This window comes from Ascidiella aspersa, chromosome 6 (genome assembly GCF_963924565.1).
Source record: "Ascidiella aspersa chromosome 6, kaAscAspe10.2, whole genome shotgun sequence".
NCBI lineage: Eukaryota > Metazoa > Chordata > Ascidiacea > Phlebobranchia > Ascidiidae > Ascidiella > Ascidiella aspersa.
The window spans coordinates 23,558,145-23,580,903 of NC_139452.1; the positions used below are offsets into that span (position 1 = coordinate 23,558,145).

Below are 22,759 nucleotides of genomic sequence, written 5' to 3' on the forward strand. Positions count from 1 at the left end.
AACCGAAGTTTCGATAGCAGATCAAATAGCAATATAAGCACTATAGTTTAACGACAAAGATAAACGTCGCTGCAGGATACGATAAAGCCGCGGCGCGAAGGGATTATCCGGTGCAAAACTGCACCGTCGAACAACTATACGCTGCTATTATCAGCCGTGGCGTTTGACAGGTATAGCCGGAAATCACGAAACCTTTATGCTCGCGTAGTTATCACTTATTTCGGTTAACCGTATTTTGTGCAATGCGTTTTCCAATATTGTGACGTTACACCGAAGCTAAGCAAAATTACACGGCCGTCGTTTTTCTCTCCTCTTGAAAATCTTCGCTCTGCTTGCTTGCAACACGACCCTTCAAAAATCCGGTGGGTGCTTGACTACAAGAACAAAACATTTTAGATTACGTGTGATATTCATTATGTATGATAACGTGCTGAGTTGTTTGACTTTCTGCGTTATACTGAAGTCGCTATTCATTACAGAGCGTAGTTAGGTAATAGGGCGCTAAAGCTTGTAAAAATTCCTTGTTTTTTATCGTTTCCCTTTCTATTAATAATAAGTGTTAGCGCTTTTCTCGAAATAAAGCTACTGTGAAACCACCAGGTTTTTACAACCTGAAAGAGAGTTTTATAGGGATTAGTTTTTTGTCCTCTGTAATTATTTGTCAAATTAGGTGCAGGCAGAATTTAGTGTCAATAAAAGCCATATTTATTCAAATGCTCAGTATTTTTGTCGCATTAGGAGCTGAACCTAATGCGGTACACTATAGGCCTGCGTGGTTAGTTCTGCCGGATCGCGTTTACCGTGTATTGCCCTAATAACAAAAGTTTGAACGTATGTTGCTCTAATAAAGATATAATACAGTATTATAATAACAAAAAAATATTTTTTTATTTTTTGACAAGTTACAAAATAATCGCTCTATAGTCATTAACAATAAATTTAAATCACAGACTTGTCATTATAGCTCATAGGCGAAAAAGATTTTAATCAGCTCAGCATTGTTTGTATATACCTAATGGAGATATGTTAGTCCGAGATAAAAAGCCAGTATAACCTGTACTTGCTAGTGTTGCGCAATCTCGACGAATAGCTTCCACTGCTCTGACCACTGGACTGTTTGTTAAGAGATCTCCGACTTTGCCGAAAGGTAAAGCGACTCCATGCCGAACGATCGAAAGCAAAACAGCTTCTGCAAAAAGTGCAATGCTGAGCCGTAAATGTAGCTTAAACTCAACAAAACAAAGAGTCAAGACTATATAGGCGAGATATGCCGCGTATTACATCAAAACTATAATGACATTTCAAGGCAATCCTGCGATCTTTAACTCCATATTTTTTTTAAGATAGCGATCCCAACCCTTCTAACTTAGCTACTAAGAAAATAACGTGGCGAATCTCGAAATAGATAAACGCAGACAAATGCAATCCTATCTTTGCACCATTAAACAACAACTGTAACCAGTAAGGCTGAGCTTCGAAGATGTTTGCCCGTTTTAAAAAGGGACTGAAAGCATTTCGGAATCCTGTTCTCCAACGCTAAACGCAAAGCTTAAATGACAAATACTTTCAATAATTAAATATTTTGTCGCGGTACAGGTGTCTCTATATTGCTATTCATTTTGTAAACTTGATGTGTTGTGACAACCGATTGCGTGCACTTTAATTTGTTACATTATGTCTGAAACGCACCTTTTTCACCATTATGGCCATTACTGTAAGTCAAATAATGTTCGATAGAAATACGCCATATGGGTTATCTGGTCAAGTAAGATTAAATAGGTTTTAGCTGTTCTATGAATTTGTGTAAGATGGTCGAAATTTTTGTCTCCTGTAGTTCACCACCTACCCCAATTTTCGCCTGAAGTTCTTGTTCAGAAAGGTGTAGAGAAATGGATTTAGGGCCGAGTTGGCGTAAAGCAGCAAAGTCGAAACCGTTCGAAGCGTCACGCAGCCGCCACTCTATAGATGTAACAGATTTTGGGGCTCAACCGTAGATAAACATAGAACACACAAAACTATTAACTTAGTGCAACTCTTCTTGCCCTCTGAGTCGGCGTAGGTCAGTCGGTAGTAGAACAATGGTCGAGGTTGTAGGTTCAAGCAAATGGTCGCGGTCGGGAGTTTAAATCTCACCAGTGACGTACGTTTTAGCGGACAATGCCTTATTTGCCAAGCTTGCCAATATATCCTTATTGACAAGCCGATTTTGCTACTCACCCTAACTTGACGATGCGATGTTTTATTTTATGATACCAAATTTGCAAATTTGAGAATTCAATAGTCGTATACCAAGGCTTTTAACCAAACTAGCCACAAGAACAAGATTTTAATAGTGACTTTGCCAAATTACACTTTTGAATTCTTGTTTTGATTTGAATGTTCAAATATTTTCCGGAAATAGTTCAAAAAAATATATACCTCATAGCCAGAGCGCGTTTAGCCTATAAATAATAAGCAATTTTTGACAGCTAAACAAGCGACATTTTGAATGAAAATTCCCAAACATTAATGTAGTTTTCTTGTACAACCCCTCATAACCCCTCTTAGTGATGTGTTTAAGTTTGGTGATGTCAAATGGACAATATTCCATCAGATATAGGCTATACCCTTACATTTTTTTTAGCTGTCCTAATAAAAAAAAACTACTTCAACAGTTTAGCCCACGGCCAGAAACAACATTCCCTAATGCGGTACAAAGTTACATTTTGTGTTTGGCTTGCGTGCCGTTGTTGACAGGGCTGCGGAGTACGACTCAGGACTCGAGTAAAACCACGTAAAAGTACCCGAGTCCCGGCGTGGGAATGCGCAGTACCAAAACTTAAAACGATAAGGCCGCCACCTGTAAATTTTAAAGGTAATAGCACATATGGTGTACATGCTGTAGAGTCAGGGTTGAACCCGGGACTCGACGAAATCGCACATTTAGACGGAATCGGACTCGGGACTCGGTAGTCGGACTCGCCTTTTATTTTATTGGCCAGATTCGGGCTCGGGAGTTGGACTCCGGGTATTTTTAGCCGACTCCGCAGACCTATAGTCGCTGGCAATACTGGTGGTTATATAGATGCCTATATAGCAAGGATTAACGCCAAACTTTTGTTTACCCAAGGGCCGAGTATTTTGTACCGTACCTGAAGGTGAAGTCCCCAGATAGTATCCAAGTTCTTAACGTGGTAGGGCAGAAGCAGAAGAAAGAAACTGCTGACCAAAGCGCCGCACATCATCGTAACCCTCTTGCTTTGCTTCAGCTGTTTCGATGCCTTTTGTTCGTCGCTTTTGGACGCGTGTTTTTGGGGGTTCCTATTGCTGGAAATTCGTCTTATGATCAGACCGTAGCATAAAATCATAATCTGCAGGAAAAATTTGGAGCCTGGTGTAACAGTTTAAAATGTACTGGTGAATAAATCAGTGGCGTTTCTATACAGTGATATCGTGTATACCAGGGGTGGGCAAACTGCGGCTCATCGGCATGTTTTTTGTCGCTCTTCTAGTCGAATCTTAAAAATCCCAAAAAATTCTATAAGCTACCGAGAGTACCGTTTATGAACGTTTCTCTCTTTCTGTTTTCTTTATTTGGGCCAGCATTTCATTTACGCCGTAACGCTAGACATAGAATCCGAAGAGTTAGTTAACAAAAGACTGCTATTGATAAACATTGTGCGTGTTATTTTATCATTACCGTTATTATTATTGTGTTAATTATTACCGTTTTGTTATATTACAACTCTGTTATTATTGCTGAACTTGCATTATTTACCCTGTTTTATTGAAATAATTTTGTGGCTCTCTGTTACTTGTATTTTCTGCAAATGGCTCTTCCATTGAATACATTTGCCCACCCCTGGTGTATACCTTTTGATTAAAAGAATGCACACTCACCGAGAACGGAATCAAATGCATCACGACGAAAGACGTTATGAGGAATGCCTTATACGAGAGTGGATACTGGTCAGCACAGGAAACGGTGTCTTGTTGGTCGTTTAGTGCATCCCAATAACTGGAACTTTTAAACAACTTACCATCACGAGAAAGGCAGTAAATAGTTTAAGTCATTCAACTTACTTGTCATAATAGTCGGTAATATTGCTGTCATAATTGTATACCTCGTCGGTAGTATTGCTGTCATAAATTTCGCTAGCGATATAGGTTGGTTGTTCATCGGAAGTATAAGGAAAGTTGTAGCTGAATTAAAAATTTAAATGGTTGTAACTTTTTGTTGTTGTTATATTTACCAAACCCTTTCTTTCGAAATTCACCTGAGTTTCTTTTTCAAACCTTCTCTGAAAACAAATTTTAAATGTAAGCCTGCAATTAGACGAAGAAACAGCGTTTGTGTACTGAATAGTCATTAGAAGTCATTAGAAACGACCAAAACAACTGAAGGCTAAGCGGTGGTCTTCGAACATTTTTATAGATTATCGCAAATTTAAAACATAAAAAATATTCGCACCACACTTTTATCTTTAAGCTTGATAATCGTCGTAAATATAAGACAAGGCAAAGTAAATAGATTAATGTTGTAATTTTTTTGAAGGATAGTGTGTAATCAAGTCTTGTGTGTTTGTCATACAAATATTATTTTCCCAAATTAAAAATATGATTTCGCCCCACTTAAAAACTGTTTAGAGCGATCCTAGGCGAAATACGGCCCGTCAAGCATTTTAATCTGGCCCGCTGTTTATTTTCCCTAAAACATTTTTTATTTAATCCGCCAATTTGACAACGTTTGCTTTTCTATTCCCGCGAACTTTTCTAAGAAGACGTTTACTATGATCGTATACATACCTGAATCTTACTGGGGTTGGATACAGACATGCCGCCCCAATCTCTTTTTTCTCTGTTTTACCCAAGGCTGCGGAGGCGAAGGCGGAGTCGGACTCGGGACTCGAGTAAGAGGATACGAAAAACTACCCGAGTCCCGAGTTTGACGTGCGCGTGCGCATTTTCAAATTTTATAACTGTAAATTGTAAAGGTGCAATACCATATACGCTAATTTTTAATTCCTTTTTCGTGTTTCGCCCGATTTATGCTGTCTTGGCAATATTCCCTTTGAATCGTAAATAGCACACCTGCAACTCAAAACAAGTTAAATGCATTGTACTTTTAAATGTGCTTCAAGCCAACGTTTTAGGTGTTTTTTGTCAAACTCTGCTGTTGGGTCAATGGCCAACACAACTAGATAAATTCCAATATATCGAGCATGCGCGTATTTGTTTTTGCGCTTGATGCGTCAAATTCGTGTGCTCACTGAGTTAAATCTAAATTAATGTTTTCGCGATTTGCTCGACGCCCTGCCGACTTTCTTTAATTTAGATTTCAGTTGCATAATGGCGCTCACCTCGCTACGAAATAGTGGGTTTTTTAAGCAATGTTGTTTAGCGTCCCATTCTCGCTTAAGTCGTGTCATTTTTCAAAATGTGTTTCAAACAAACATCAATCAGGAATAACCTTTGATTCTAACAAGCTTGGCAAAACTATATTTACTTTTTTCCTAAAAACATAACATTTTATAATGGTGTTTATTTGAAACTTATTGACCCGGTCCCCCATAACACTTCCTTTTTTTCATGTGGCCCTCTATAAAAAGTGCCACGGCGCACAGTTTGGTAATATAATTATTAAATTAAATGCTAAAGCTATACGTCAATTTTCCAAAACGAAAGAGTCAAGGCGTTCTTACATGCATTGAGAGAACTCTGACAAAGTGCTGTACAACATAATCGGGATGCAGAAGAAGATACCGCTCGTCCATATTGCAACCGCGACCCAAACCGAGGTGCTTTTACCTCTAAGGCGCTGAAGAGTATTCGAAAAGGGCCAACACACAGCAATGTAGCGGTCCAGGCTCATGACCTACTCGCAAACAAGCATTTGGTTAAGCTCCATATAATTGTTGTACAATGAATTAAGTCAATGACTTGACTTAAATGCACTTAAGTAACTGTTTTCAAATGACTTGACTTGACTTAAGTCATTTGGAGTTTAGACAAGTGACTTGACAAATGACTTAAGTTGAAATTAAGTGTTTTCATTTACCATTTTGTTGTAAAATTGAGCTATTTATCGGAAGTTTTACACATAAAACGATTAGATTGCAATAGCAATGCAGCGTTCAATTGCAAGTTTAAGTAATGAGACAGTTTTCTTTTAAGACATGTTTTATGATTTAAATTGTCTTCAATACAAGTATGACCTAAGCTAGTGGTCGGCAAATTTTTTGTCGGGTCCAACAAGCTCTTTCAAGAACTATAAAATGCCCACTACGTAAAATGACGTCACAAAGTTATGTCATAAAACACTTTATTCTAAAAAATAGTTTATAGGTCTAGTCTCATTCAATAAAAATTACCCTTTGTTAAAGTCACACGGCGCAATTAAGATTCGATAGTATGCATAGCGTCTTTGGCCGATGTAATAAAGTAGATAGTTTTTTTTTTTGGGGGGGGGGGGGGTTATTGCACGGTGACCCTATATAATGCAAGGATGAGCAAAAATAATAAATAAACTCTTAGCCACACCATTTTTAAACAGTACAGTGAATGCAATGACAAAACTGCAATGACAAGAATGCAATGCAAAAAAAATATAAAAATAGCCCGCGGCCCACTAAAACTTGCTCAAAGACCCACATTCGGCTTCAGCATTGGAACTAATAACAGTTTTGTGTCAGTTGACATACAAAATATAGAGTTACTCATACCGCAAGGAACATCACAGAGGAGAAAAGGTTCAGGTGTTGCAGTGTCTCAACTGTTTTACAAGAGGAACTCGAGGAAATCCAACGACGATTGATTTTATTGGAAATTTGAAACGGAATCGTAGACAGGAATAAGGTATCAGCAACAGCCAAGTTCAAAATGTACCTATGCAAGATTGGAAAGCATATCTTCCACTTCAATGTACTTTGTAAACAAAATTAGTAATCGTTTTTACCTGCTTGGGGTCGGCAAACTTTTCAGCACGTTTTCGACGGGCCGTACTTAAAAAATTACCAATCATTTGTTTGTTAAAGCGTATGTGTTATAAACAGTATGATATAATAACTTTCAATCGGGCTTTTATAAACCACTTTACGTAAATAAAAAAAGTTTCATTAACATTTAAGAAAACTATAAGACGAGGCTTTGGCGCGAAGCGTAAAAAACGCGTTTAAAAAACAAAAACGTGTAAGGTTAATTGGCCCTCAGATTTTCTTAATTGGCCCTCATGTTTGTTTTAATAACCATTTTGTAAATCCGTTAAAGTTTTTTATTTTTATTTCGCTGACATTGCATATTTGAAAATATTAATGTTGCGAGGATCCATCGTCACAAAGAAAAGGTTGTAACACAAACACTTACGGGAAACCCCTTGAATTTAATGATTTATCTGTTTTGTTTGTGTTATTTGATGGATTAGGGCCGCTATATTCTCGATGTCATGTCATAAAAAGCACGATAATATACATTTAAATAGATTACGTTGGTGTAATCCATTTAAAACTTTTGGCGTCATTACAATTTGGCGCCATTTCTCCAGTATTTGCAGACTGTCGTCATTGTACGTTAGGGCAAGATGCGCTTTTCAACGTGACCACTCCTTTGTGTGATTTAGCCTGCATCAGGTTGGCCGTTCTGAGTCTACAACAGAGGTCAGCAACCACGGCCCGCCAATGTAATTCATCCGGCCCGCCGCTTCATTGACAAACTATAGGCACGAGTCCATTTCAAATATATTTTGACTATTTTAACTATGTAAGTGCGAAACCTTTTCGCGAATGATCTTTGAACTTCCGGTTCGTTTACGTTTTAAGGCTGTCTATTGAACTAGATCAGCGCTTCTTTATCGCTGCGCTGTGGAAGGCTGTCAAGTGCGTCGCGGACAAACAGAAAACGTATTCAAAAATATTGGGCATATCATTTTAATTATTTTTGGCGACGTAACAAAAACTTGCAAAGAAATTTAAAAGAAATGCCAGAATACCAAAAAAAATTGCGCTTGCTTCGCTCGCCAGGTGCGCCCGGACACAAAATCAACACTGAATAAATATCAAGGTTATCGCGTTTTCTCAAAGTACTTTTATTACACCTTTCATTAGAAGTACGGATGACGACGTGTGAACTCAAATTTTAAACAAAAAAACGCTTTTTTTCACGTTTGCGCTAAACTACCTTCTTAAATGTAATTAAACACGTTTTTAAGTGCCAAAACAGATCCGAGGCCCGCCTGATTAAAAGTTGCTCCAACATTTTATTAACACAATTCTTGCTAGCATTTTGTGCGGCATGAAGAGACCCTTCTGAATTTGGTTTTGGCCGCTACTAGAAAAAGGTGCCGACCCCTGGTCGACCGTTAAGGTTTTCAAATTTAAGAAACACATTAATAGGGCTATATTGACTAAAAATAACTCTTCGACTAACTGTTTACTCTTACCAGTTGGTAGTGTTCCTTTTAACTTCTCTCAACATCAACATAACGACAATAACGATGGCATTTCCGACTAGGCCAATTGCACATATTGAACCGGCGACAGCAACCGTTAACCACGAATCCGAAAAAGTTGCAACTGAAAATAAAAAACTAAATCGTCCACGTTGAATTTTGCTAGTCAAGCCAATTTTCTTGGTAAGCAAATTTAAAGTTTTTGGTTGCACCTGGTTATTGGTAAATGTTTAACAAATTTATATTAAAAAAACTCCGTTTATGTTTTACCTTGGAATTCGCCCGAACCGCTGTAATCAAGCCCAGATGATCCTTCTTGGACAGACGACATTGCGTGTTTTTAGAAATATCGAAGAAAATATCGACTTTTCAACGCTTTATAGCACAGTTTTCATTTGATTTTATGTAAATTAATTTCCGTTAATAGTGTTCGATTTCCTTTTGTGCAAATTCGCCATCCGACCTGGAGTGACGTAAAGTCAATAGAGGTTTATTCTTGTCGCGTTTTTTACCTTATCTCCAGCGTTGTTAGTTCCTTGAATTTCAAGTAACTGGAATCCAAAACGGACAAAGCTGCAAAAATTTGCCGCCTGTTGGCGATATATGGTAATTCGGAAAACGTGTCGATAGGAAACAGTGTGTTGTTCACTTAAGGTCCGTCCCCTATGGGTAAACAAAAACGTCCGACTCAAGACAGAAACGTTTTATTTAAAGCCACTTATCAATGCGGGAGTTTTTGACCACAATGATCTACTAAACGACTTGGGACACTATATGACCTATGACCAACTGGCAGTTAAGTACAAATTCCACCCAAACAATATAGATTTTAAAACCTTTAGTAAAATGATCGCTGCTCTCCCACCCGAGTGGGACCACTCCACGGTAGGCTCCCCAGCCGATGCTAAGCTAATCACCACTTTAAGGCAAACATTTTCAGGTACATAACTCATCAAAAGCTTTATACAATGAGATCAAAACATACACTACTGATCGTCCGCATAAAGAACAACGCAAGTGGGAACGGGATTTAAATCTTGTACCGAACACAACTTCTTGGAAATACGCTACAGACAGGTTATATGAAAACACTCGTAAAGCCACAATTGAACTAAACTGCGATCCTTTCAAATTAAACTTAATCTTCGTGCGATTGTGACCAATGATGCGCTATTCTCTTTTGATATTACTGAAACCAACCGGTGTGTTTTTTGCAACTTAAATGTTAAAACAATTTCTCATGTGTTTTTCCATTGCGAACATGTTGCAAAGTTTTGGGAAGAAGTCACTGGTTGGATTTCATCAAAACTTTTTATATCCCTTCAAACCACTCCAGTAATTGTTCTATTTGGTACTGTAAATGAAAATGATTTGCTAAACTGTGTACTGATTTGCGCTTGCTTTGTGATTTATCGTTGTAAATACGCCAAACTTGGCCTTCTTTAATGATGTTTAAGAACATGGTAAAAACAGTGAAAAAATCAGAATACCACATTGCGCTAGGAAATAAAAATCTTGGTGATTTTCTATGGGGCGCCGTTTGGAAAAAAACAAATACGCTTCTACGGACAACTTTTTTGTCCGATTTAGCTTAAATCGGACTGTAAATTTGTCCGATTTAAATTAAATCAGACAAAATTTAAATCGGACAAATTTACAGTCCGATTTAAGCTAAATCGGACAAAAAAGTTGTCCGTAGAAGCGTATTTGTTTTTTTCCAAACGGCGCCCCATAATTTTCAAGTTAAATGGGCCAGTCTTTAAACGTACACCTGTCGCTTCTTCTTAAGTGCTATCACTCTTTTATCTCTCGTGCGTCTTTTTCTTCCGCCGTGTAACTTACTCCAAAAAAAAGTCCCAAAAAAAGAAACAGTGTGTTGTTACAATAGTTCGGCCTGGTCGCCCCGAATCCCATCGTTGACTATTAACATTGCTGTTACATGAGAGTCATATTTAAAATTGCGTTCAGATCTACGTTAGCTTCGCCAAAAACTCGTTCTGTATCATGACATTATATTTAAAACAGCGCTAAATATAGAGTTGTTTTAACTCACCAATACAACAAAGTTGACTAATTATTATTCAACAAATCCTTTATCTTAAGTTTGTATGTTTCTTATAGTTAGCAATGTAATTTTAATGCGGAAAAATAGGCGGTATAAAATCGATCATATTAACATGCCCTTTCCCCACCGCCCCAAGAAGTACCTATACTGGATTGTAGTTGATTGTTTCATATAAACTTTCAAGAAGCGTATATAGCTGTTAATAATATAGATAACCTTACAAAACATCATTAGTTCGATAACCACGCACACCTATTAACGCTTTTAGAGTGTTGCATTTAACTCGTATATAGTATGGTTAAAATGATAAGTTCAGTGGAGTATGGAGATGTTTCCAATAAACGCCAATATTGATCCTAGATTTCATACAACTACAGTGTTCTTGGCCGTATACTTATGATCTACGAATTAACTCAGTAGCAAATACCAACAACCATGGGTAAAAAACTCTCAGTGTTTTTCTATAGATGCATTTTGCCAGTTAGAAAAAAAGGGCCAAGCCCTGAACCAACAAGATGTGCTGACTAACTGGCCAAAGTGCATAAAGTTGGTAAAGTTGCAGCACTGACTATTTTAAACGAAAACAAACACAGGAACTCGGCCAATCGAGGTAAAATAATGGACAAAAAAAACAATTGCCAGCTCAGCGCTCTTTCGCGCTCAATTCAAACAATAGGGCCTATAGTTGCTTTTCAACAATGCGACCGCAACGTAATTAATTAAAGGCCGAGCAAATTGTTCGCTGGGGAATTTGGATAAGCGACGACTTCCCCATATTGTTGCCGAGAGTGAGGCTGCATTATTACCCCGGTTGGGTTTCAAAACTTTCCACAATCAATATTGCCTCATGGGCGCAAAAGACTGATTGTCGGTCGCGGGCCGGTTTTTGGATACCTGAAAGGAACCTTGGCGATAATGGCAAGAAGATTTTGTTTTGTTTTTTAATTTGTTCACAAGTGAAAGGCGGTGATATAATAAAAATCGCAATTTTTTTTTCGAAATAAAAAGCGAACAAAATATCCACATGAAAACAATAATACAACGGCAGTTTAGAAATAGAAAATGTGCTGCAACACAGGGACTTCAAATGCAGCGTTTAGAAAACACCAAAACGCCTTGTAGTGATACAGTATTTGCAGTGACGTAAAAACATGATATTACGCACAAGAAAATCCGTGCCTAAATGTTTGAAATTTTGTTGTAGAGAAAAATTAGTACAGTTTGGGTTCAGAGACTATAGAGTTACTAATAAAAATTATAAGACGTGCTTGTTTACAACTATCGGGACATTATGGTACAAGCCAACTATAATCTTGACTGCGTTTTACGAACAAAAGACCAATTGAGTTTTTTTACACCTTTAAGTCGATCGATTTGCTTTTCCGGTACAATACTGTTTATGTTTTTACACAATATTAACGATAAAAAAATATACAGCGTGTGTCTGACTTGAATACGATAAACCAGGTAGGCTAACATCAGCAAGAATATTTCCGCAAAATAAAAAAGTGGATTCGGTTAAAATACAAATTTCCGCTAGACGCTGCTCGTGGGTATAACATGACCTGTGAAAAAAGAAAAGGTTTAAAAGCTAATCTTAACTGTGTAAGCCAATGCAGAGTTCATTAAGATCACACACGGCACTTCGAATATTAGTGTAACACGCGTAAAACAAGATTCCGTGTAATTATCTATATTACACTTTTCTCGGACAAAGAAAATGCGAGGTTTCGCTGGCTAAGGTTTGACAAGTAACAGGTACTTCATTTTTCTTAAGATACATGCGAACGTTTCATAAAAGACGCGCTCCAAACTGTTGCGGCGAATGTCAAGTGAATATGCAATTACCTTCATTTCGTTTCAGGCGAGAGCGATCGACAATGGAAAAGTAAGGGTTGAAAGCAGCATTGATGTAAGCCAGGAAAAACGTGTAGTCGTGTGAGCGTTCGTAGAAGATGCCCTTAAAAAGTTGCGAAGCATTAACGCTTTTCACAAAACGTAGAACTGTATACAGTACATTTATTTAGTTCGCAAATAATCAGGCTATATTATACCTAACCAGTGCTGTCAAGCAAGTATCTTAAAACTTTCAAGGGCCAGTTAATATGTAATAAGAAATCTTTTTTTTTTTTTCTGCAAACAAAAAAATCCAAATCTTCCTTAGTTTCCTACATTAGGTTTATTTGATGTACCGACACAAACAAAGTAGTACACTCTACTCCTAGGCTTAAGTGAGGTGTAGGCTATCCGGACGTAATAATTGTTTCTTTGGGCTACCATTAACACATAATCCGAAAATCAATTGAACATAAGTTCCTTTGGCAATAAGGTTTGCTTAAGGTATACGTTGGTTGGCTCTGAGAATATATATCAAGATTCTGGAAACTCCAAGAAAGTAAATTCGCAGATGTTGTGTTATTTTGAGTAAACAGTTTACACTGTTAACTGATTAACTGCACGATACTTGAAGGTTGCCAAAAAAGCAAAAAACAATGCGCAGGAAAAGCGAAAAGTTCTATTTTTAAAAGCACGACGGGAAAATGGCGGGCGCAACTGATGAATAAAAGAGTGCGAAGCGCTTTGGGCACAACAAGACTATTCATTAAAAATCCTTAATGAGTCAAACGCGGAAGGCGGCGCTTGCTGGGCAATTTGTTAAAGCGTTCCAAGTTTTCTGCGCATCGAAACTGCTGCAGTGACGATTGCAGCAAGCGGACGACTCCCTAAGTAATTCTGTTTAACGAACACGTAACAGCAAGTATAGGAAACACACAGTTGCTTTCCAGAATGAATTGCTCATTAAGGCAACCGCAGTTTGTGCTGTGCTTTGCAAACAAGGGTTTCGGAATATTTCAACGAACTGAGCGGGAATTTTCAGTTTCCCCCGTAAACGTACTAAGGATTTTTTAAAGCGTATTTTTCTTTTTATTGAAGTGGTGGCGTAATAATTACTATAGATCAACTAGTTGACGTTCACCAATGAATCTGCGAACCACTTTTTGAGAATCTCTAAATACCGACACAACTAATAGTTTTTATTTTAGATTGGTCGCAAAAAGCTCAGACTTTTCTCTTGTTTGGTAAAATACTACGAATTAGGCGTTTGTGTTGCCCGTAATCAAGCACTTAATTATTAGGTTTGCGGTAATTAAACAAAATGTAAGGAATTATAATATTTACTTACAATTGCCTCATTTGTTTTACGCAAGTATAGAATAGCCTAGCCCTATTTGTTTGCCTAGGCCAGGGTGGTTCAAGGTTGAGAGCATTGCGGGCCACATAAAGCCGAGAATTAATCTCGCGGGCCACAAATGGTCCGCGGGCCTAGGTTTGGCCCACCCTGGCCTAGGCTATAAGGCGTTTCAATCATACAGAAAAAGAAGATATTTTTTGCTATACTTTGTAGGTCAACTTTTAGTTTGCTTGAAGCCAGCTGTATTGCATATAAAAATACTAATTCAGATTTAAAATCGAAATGCAAATAACGTAGCAAAATTAGAATCAAACTAGACGTGCTTTTTGTTTCGTTTTTTTTGGCTTTTTGTTTTCAACGCCAAAAAATGCGCATAGCAGTACTTTGTAATAACAAGTCGGAGTGGCCTCAAAACAGTTCACGAACTGTCACGGAAATCAGCACAACTATAGGCAAAAATAGCATACCTTCTGGTAGGCGTTGCGAAACTCTATCAGTTGAAAGACATGGAATGCGGAAAAGCAGATGAGCGCCCAGCCTGCAAGGCAAGCCGCAAAACGACCACTTCTTCCTTCTGACAACTGATCGTCAGATCGATCTCGAACTGAGAGCCCTTTGGCCATTTTCTTGTTTCCAGTACGAGTACGGCACAGTTTAAGACACTTCGCCGAGCAGCATAAGGCAATCACCTGGGAAAAACAAGAAGATTACTTAAGAAAGGCATGTTTGTTCATCGAAAATGTGTGATCCCCGATGGTTTTTATTGTGCCAACAATCACTAGCCTGAATAAATTTTCTGGTTACAATGTAACTTCGTTTTTGTAGTAATTAGAAAATGTATATGTGACTATTTAGGCTATCGCACACAAATGTGTACGTATATAAACCTTGCATAAATTTAGCCCAACGACAAATTAATAAATATTATCCCCATCAATGTTATCCACCATAACATTGAGCCGGAGCCGTATTCAGTGCCATGGACCCTTAAACTGCTCTTCCAATCGAAATTGCCCCCAGTATGTTTTTAGTTAAGTTAGAAGCACAGAAACCACGTGGAAAGTTAGCGCGAGTATAAAAAGCATTTTACAGAACTGTCATTTTACAATTTACAACCAGACGTTTGGGCTTCTGCTGGGCTGAAATTATAATTTTGTAAAAGGTTAAATCATGTCAAATTTTTAATTACGCCCATTGTGTGATACCTGTGATTTTTGGCAGGTATTTTATGGACCATCGATCTAATTAATCATTTTCTTGCGGAACCTCTGACGTTCCTCCAATAAACACTTTATTGAGTTCCGATGAACACCGGTACAAATTCACTGGCTTAAATTTAACCAGTAAATCAAACCTCTACAGTACACTCACCATGAAACATCCAATGAACGATCCGACCGACAAAAGGACGTAAGTCAGTGCCGCCATCCGCTGCGAAACCATCTTTTGACAGACGACGATCAAGCAGACGATCACAAGTCCAGCTATCCAAGTTGCGGAAGAAACGACGTATTCGGAGACACCGCATCGCAAGTATTTCCAGGTTCCTGTTACAATTGCCTGCATACAGATTCAATTTAGTGAATTATTTGAATTTTGTTGCTACATTTAAACAATAGCAGAATACTCTTGCAAAGCTATAATAATTCGGGTCAGACAGTTTTTTATAGCTTGGGTTAAGGTGATTTCCATTATCACATATTCGGTGCAACATTTAAACCAAATGGTAAAAAACGGAACCTATACGCAGGGCCGGATTAAGGGTACTGTAGGCCTAAGGCTATTTACCAGGGAAGGGCCTAATTTTGGAATCAAAGCTACAAAAAGTAGTAAAAATACATACATGAAATTGAAATTATTTATTGCAAAATAACACAAACATAATATAAGAACATGTAATAAATATAATTAAGTGTCAACTCATAGTATAGGGTGAGATGTGGGACCAGTGGGTCACTTTTGACGTTTTTGCATCTGCAGGTTTTATTTGTGTCGTAAAATAGGATTTAGAGGTCGTAAAGTGAAGTTTAATCTACCCTTCAACATACCACAGTATTTAACTCTAAATTTAAGAAGATAAAAAGTGTTTTTTTGGACTCCGCCGAGGTATTTTTTGTATTGGACTCTGTTATGTCACTACATACTCCGAGATGATTCCTAGATTTCTATTTTAATAATGCGTTAAATTATTTGCCAAATACGATGTGCATAACCTAGCTGAATATTTGCCTAACAGTTGACCTTGACTAACCCCGTGGCATACCTTGCGCGTTTCACGATGGAATGATCTTTTGCAAGTTCTTTAAGGAAATTGGAAATTTATGCACCAGGCATTAGAAGTTAGTTGCTTGCCCACCAGCATTTGACGGAAAAGATTAGGCGAATGTTATCGTCAAGTAATTGGCTGCCCGAAAAAACGCTGACGCCGCACTACACGTCTACATATATAAAGCAGCACAGTAATTCGTTCGCCACAGCGACAGGCCTTGGTCTGGCGCAAACGCTAGCGTCGACCAGTTCACACTTGAAGGGTTGTCAGCGTTAAGCAAATTTCCTTGCTCCGAGCCGAAAGCGTCAAATGTGAACAGTTCCAACTTCCGCAACCGAAATTTTAAAACATTAACGCCAGACGCGTCTAGTATGAACGAACCTTATGAATGATATCATAGACATTCAAACCTCTAACAAAATCACTATCTCTGCTCGAAAAGGACCCCAGCCATAAGACCGAAATAAGAATAACATGAACGTCGCAATAAAACACACTTCTGAATAAGACCAAAATAGGACCAATAACTAATAGTCGTAGTACCGTCTAAATTGAAAATTGAAGTCTAAAACCCGGCAGAATGAGACCTAAATGGCCAGAATCAGGCCTAAACAACATCACTAACTCCCCTAATCATTTTAGCCCCTACCCATTTTCTAAACCCCACCCACCGATAACCCCAAACAGCGCCAAAAATCCAATGCAAAAACAGCGGCGCTCTAAAGGCCGGTCAAACTAAGGCGTCCAAACGTCGACACCCAAACGGCCCATGCCAAACCTAACACAGTGGCCGATCGAGACATACCCTTTACCTGCAGTTTCAGGCATTTTTTTTGCCATTTAGGCAATATTGCGATGAAAACGTATTTTGACAGATTTAGGTCTTATTCAAACGATTTTGATTTTATTCTGTACTGGGCGGTAACTTGCGTATTTAGCTTATTATGTCATTGGTCTTAATGCTATGAGTTCATAGATTTTTCTGCTTTAGGTATTGTTGCTTTTTAAGTTTTATTGTGTGTTCCCTTTAAAAGTGATAGCACAGAACGTTACATAGTTCCTAACTCGTTTGCAGCATCGATGAAACGATAAGGCACATGTTGACTCGACTCAGTCATTCGTTTTTAAGCAAAAACCGTACTGTACCGGTACTGGATCTGTAGCACTATCAGCCTTACAAAAATTTAACCTTAAAAAATTGAGGGCCGAGTTTTTCCAGGGCCTAAGGCTATAGACTTATTAGCCTATTGGTTAGTCCGGCCCTGCCTATACGAATAGGATATCCCACGTATTTGCCATTTGTATCTGGGATAGGGGCATCATTTGCGATTTGATGTAGAGCAAATCAAAGGTAAATATATCAAAAGAAGTAGATTTATAACTGGAAACAACTAAACTTGTTGACGTCTAAGCAAAATTCGGCCTAATAGCCACGTAAAAAAACCTTTGGACTTTATTGAATCGCGATTTTTACATATAGTTATTCCTACAAGTCAGCGAGACCAGTTATAGCCAAAACATGTAATAAATCGCAAACTTTGACGTCCTACCGTCACGAAAACAACAGTGCAGAGATGGTCGATGAACAGCACAACGTCCTGAGCCAAACAGGCGTTTTGCGAGGGCGCTACGTCACCGCTGGTCCACAAAGTGTCGAAGAGGAACAGTGGAAATGTCAGCAGGAACAACCCGTTGACTACAGCCAGGCTAAATGCGTACCTGTAATTGAAACAAAGCTTTGTCGGTTATATTTAGGACTTACTTGACTATTTGTGAATTAATCGTGGAAGAATATTTGTTTGAAACAACCGGTGGGCACTTTAATTAACACCGGGTGACTTTAATCATCACCACGTAATAACTTAGCTAACAATATATCTAAAGGTAGGGGTGAAGTCGAATATTTTCATCAACAAAACGCATAATATACAATTTCAGAGATGACGTTATAAAGTTACGTCATAACAGCACGTCTAAAACAAATAGGCTAACTCTACGAAACCTGGGGTTATCGTTCGGGCTCGTGCAAAAATATGAAACTAAAATCTTAGTGTAAATACAGCCAAGGAGATGGCGGAATGGCCCAGTGAAAATAGGACATGTCTTGGTGACAAAAATAACATTGCTTTAATAATTATTTTACAGGTTCACCGTTTCGTCTTACGCTCACCACTGACTCAGTTGTCAACACGTAAACTCTAAGAAAAGATTAAGTTTTTAACAAAAATATTTCGGTTGTTGATTTATAGGGATTAATTTCGCTTTGTTATTCTACAATTTTGGGTTCAACGTTGCAGAATGTGTGGCGTACATTCAGGGAGGGACTAAGGTTTTCATGGACCTGGGGCTGTATGCTAGTCAGAGGCCTATTGGACTATTTACATTCTGTTTATTATTCCTACCACAATTACTTAAAATAACATTGATTTATTCTCTTATGAACCAGATTCAATTAATATGTTTTATAGCTTTAGAATTTAGACAAGGCAAAGCTTGTCTTCGCATAGTATAGCTTCATGTTGTGAAGTAACAAACACGCACTGACGTCACAAGCTTATGGTCGAAAATATAAAAATAACATGATGAATATTTACTCTAACTACAGAAACTATCTGGTATCAGAGGTGATATTGGATTACAACTTGACAGTTTTTTTTCAAAAAGATAACTTAAGTTGTTGCGGTGGGCCTATTTTTTTGGTGGGCCTGGGGCTGCAGCCCCCTCAGCCCCCGCCTTAATCCGCCCCTGCGTACATTACTAACTAAACGAAATATGGCATACCCTCGTCGTTTGCTAAACGAAGCGGTGGCTATATTTCCAACAAGGCCGATCAGAAGTAGGAGGATCGAAACTGATGTTGTGATCCAGTTGATTTGCAACTGTTGGGGTTTAAGAGTTACGTGTGTTGCAGTTGTTTCTACGACTGTAGATGTTGTTGTTGTTGTTGTTGTTTGGATGTCTGTTCCGTTCATCGGTTCACCTATAATGCGATAATTTAAACAGATGGTTTGGGTGACCGATTTTGGGTTTTGTTTAGATCGCAATAAAATGCAAACGCATACATCCGCTTAAGAAAGAAAAACCCACGCACACAATCCTGTACCATTTGCATTTCATCTCATTTTGCTAACAAATTTGATTCTGTTTCGGAAATATTAAAAAAACGGATTAATTTTAAAATCTGTAGAAATGTCTATATTGATACAATGTTTGACTGGCGCCGATTCCATCGAGGTATTAAATGATAAAAATGCAATAATAATAGTTGGGTGTTAATCAGCGTTCCATATATCTGTTAAGGGTAAATATTCGATTATTATGGGACATTCTAAAAGGTATTAAGTGTACAATACCCATTCAAACCTTGTTTGCGTTGTTGAACATTGTCTTTCAAGCATGTCATTAAGAGATTTATAGGCTACTGTCTTTTCAAACATGTAATTAAAATCTAAAGGTTTGAAAATAAACGTTTAAATCCTGTATTTTTCATTTTGTTGGCATAAGCTCTATTCAGTTACAACTTATATGCAACTGAACATCGTTTCTCGGTTTCTTTTCATTGAGGCACATTTACGACATTAAAAAAACAAGTTATAAGGTTGTATGTAAAACGCGATTTTGTCAGTTGAAAACGGTGTTAATCTTATAGGCCGGGTTAATACTTTCATGTAAGGCACCAAATTCCGTCACAACGCTTCGAAATTTAAAGGCTTGAAAGCATGCGGAAGTAATAAGGCGTCCATTCAAGACCGCTCTCTCGAATATTGGAGTAATTTATGACTTCTTGCCGCACGCCAGTACTGCAATAATATATCCAAGACCGCAAATGCCATAGCCTAGATGTGATGAAGGTTTCACCTTGTTGGAAAATGCCACGAACTACAGTTTTGCGACACATAAGTGTAATGTGCGGTATTTCACCTATTCCACTATTTGCGCTTAACACAATAATGCCAATGCGTAATGCCTCAAAAGAGCTCTATTACAAGCTTCAATTATCACCTATCAGTTTTACAGCTAAAAATGAAACAACAACATAATATAAAACTACCAATTTTGTGAATTCTACATCAAACTCTAAAACGCAACATCTTATCGCGAAAGGATCAAACCGATTAATATACATGGAAAGGCTTACTTGTCACATTTGAAGGTACATCTTGGTCCAAAGGATCGACGAAATCCAATGGATTGATGTCGGCAAAATTGTAGTAAAAGTAACTCATCGCGGCTTTTTGTTTCGATCTACTGTGTCAGTTAACATAAGCTTCCACCAAACGCCTGTTTTTAAAGGGCCGTCAAAAGGACATGGTTAGTTGGTTACACATAGTGAGTCAAGCCATGCCGCTCAGCATTCTGGCAACAAACTCACCCCTTTGCTACGAGACACATGCATAACACGTAAACAAATTCGCGTCTGTCTGCACTGAAATATTTCAACAACAGAGACCGCAATTCGGACTCGTAATTTTTTCAATCCCAAAGCGGAGGGCTTAACAACTGATTTGGTTCGAGCTGCGTTTATCTGCGTTAGCGCACGTCTGTGTGTCAACCGCTGCTTTACATCTTTTTCCGATTTTACGACTGTTTCCAACAATAAAGACTCGCTGAAGATTCGGACTCCCAATTTTTACCAATCCAAAAGCGGAGGGCTAAACAACTGTCTTATAGTTCGAACTGCGTTTATCTGCGTTAGCGCACGTCTGTGTGCTAACCGCTGCTTTCCTTTTTATTGATTTTACGACTGTTCTTCCCTGTTCGCGTTTGCTTGGCCGATGTTTTTTATTGGCTTGTAATCAAGGCTTGCCTGTCCGCCAACGCAGCAAAATAGCCCGCTGCTGTACTGCGCAGTGCGACTCTTTCGGTTGCAGGTCGAGCCGACCACACAAAGGGCGTTTGGCATCGCGACCCTTTGCCGAACGGAAAAAGGGGGCTGCAGCGCCAACTGAAAGTATGTCACTTGGAGGAAATTGCTCGAGCTTGGATCAAAGCTCGACCATTGCAGCAGAATTAAACTTTGCACCGCAGCAACTCACTCATGACTAGAAGGGGATTATTTGTTGACCTAAAAATGAGTCATTTTGACCTAAAAAAATTAAAATTTTAACAAATTTTATATTTTTCGATAAAATTTTAACCTATTAGAAATAAGTTGATTTAAACCAGGGGTCGGCAACCTTTTTGGCACTGCGGACCGGTTTAAAACTAAAATTTCGTCGCGGACCGGCCTTAAAAAACAACAAATGTTTAGGAAAGGAAATTTGTTACAACTTTCAATGCGAACTTTATGCTTGTTTTGCCGCAAAGAGATGGTCGCATCTACGAATCATTAAACTTACTGAAACCCACAGGCGGCATAAGGGCAGTCAAACAATTTAATTGAACCCAGCCCGTGGCTCATTTTAATAAAACTTTTGGGCCTTTACGTTTTTTCTTAAATTACACTTGTATATCATTATTACCAATTCCTATATTCTTACCAGCTTGTCAAAATAAGGATATTTAAAGCATTCTTTCAAAAGAAGTCACACTTTTGTATAACATAGTCTATAATAATGTATGATTCCATTTCTGACCAGGCCCTACACGCCACTTTCAATAGTTAGCCTATGTAATATACAAACGAAAAAAAATGGCTATATGAAAAAGTAGAATGGCTTTTTTGACAACAAAATCATTTTTTACCGTGGTTGATGTCAGAAAAATCATTAGGCTTTTTGGCCTTTTCGTCATTTTTAGAGTCCAAAACTATAGAGGCTAAAATTAATTAATAAACATACGTTTTTTTGAAACCTTTTCTGCCTAAATATCAAAATAGTAAATTATTTCATTATGGGACATAGGCTAGTTTATAAACATGGCTTACATGAAAATCTATTGCACTTTAAGGGGAGTACGCTTAAAATTAAAACACATGACATTTTAGCCAATTTTTTGGTATATTGTAAGTACTAGAAGTTAGATTTTGTAACAAAAATATGCATTTTGGATTGAATTATTTTTGGACTTTTTATCAGGTTTTTACGTACAGTTCGTGTTTAAACAAAAGTTTAATTTGACAACCCTGTTACGGACCGGTAGCCAACTCCTTGCGGACCGGCGTTTGCCGACCACTGATTTAAACAACATTGATTTAAACAACAAGTACTGCAGTATATTTTTGCGTCGTCAACCGCTTGTTTTAGATGTTTTACTGACTACCGGACGAACAAAAATCAGGTATTTTTTCTGGAATATGCAAAACTCATGTAAATGCTTATACTTAACATTTTTGTTATTTTAAAAAGACTAACAACTATAAAAATGCCCAAGAAAAACAAGACGCTGGTTATTTTAGAAAAAAAAAATAATTGCAGACTACAGTTTTTTAAAAACGATTTTTGTTATTTTTAATCGATTTTGATTTGAAATACGTTTGATTTAACGTGAAAATTTTACCAAATTTTTACTTTTTTGCCAAGTCAAATAATAATCGCCCTAATCATGACTCACCAAATAGATTTCCTAAAGTAAACACTACCAAGTCAAAAATTTATCTTGGGCCCTTACTTCATTTATGATTGATTTTGACTTGTCAAAAAAAGTCAAAATTTTGTCAAAATTTACACGTTAGGTCAAAATTTGTCAAATTTTTTTAAGTCGAAATCGAATAAAATTGCACATAAATCGCTTACAAAATTAAAAAAAAAACTAAAGTCAGCTTTTTGAAATTGTTCGTTCGGTTATTTTGAAATTTATCTTTCATTTTATCAAAAAAAAAAATAGTTTTGATATAAGTTCAAAGTCATTTTAACCGTATTATTAGAGCAA

The 22,759-nt window shown here is 37.8% G+C and overlaps 2 protein-coding genes across 2 annotated transcripts; both read right to left on the reverse strand.

The window, feature by feature from the left end:
* Window positions 1–218: 218 nt before the first annotated feature.
* Window positions 219–8,753, reverse strand: LOC146140884 (neuropeptides B/W receptor type 1-like). Its single transcript, XM_083392335.1, has 10 exons — window positions 8,693–8,753; window positions 8,414–8,546; window positions 6,702–6,864; window positions 5,682–5,854; window positions 4,063–4,182; window positions 3,880–4,003; window positions 3,132–3,350; window positions 1,847–1,959; window positions 1,055–1,189; window positions 219–374 (listed from the first exon to the last, which is right to left on the reverse strand). Exons 1-10 carry the CDS (start codon window positions 8,751–8,753, stop codon window positions 287–289), a joined length of 1,329 nt encoding a protein of 442 aa, XP_083248461.1. The 3' UTR covers window positions 219–286.
* Window positions 8,754–11,455: 2,702 nt separating this feature from the next.
* LOC146140885 (uncharacterized) lies at window positions 11,456–20,226 on the reverse strand. The gene is made up of 7 exons (XM_083392322.1): window positions 20,088–20,226; window positions 18,731–18,929; window positions 17,500–17,668; window positions 15,052–15,240; window positions 14,148–14,369; window positions 12,336–12,447; window positions 11,456–12,052 (listed from the first exon to the last, which is right to left on the reverse strand). The coding sequence occupies exons 1-7, from the start codon at window positions 20,173–20,175 to the stop codon at window positions 12,024–12,026; spliced, it is 1,008 nt and encodes a 335-aa protein (XP_083248448.1). The 5' UTR covers window positions 20,176–20,226; the 3' UTR covers window positions 11,456–12,023.
* Between the last annotated feature and the right edge of the window lie 2,533 nt (window positions 20,227–22,759).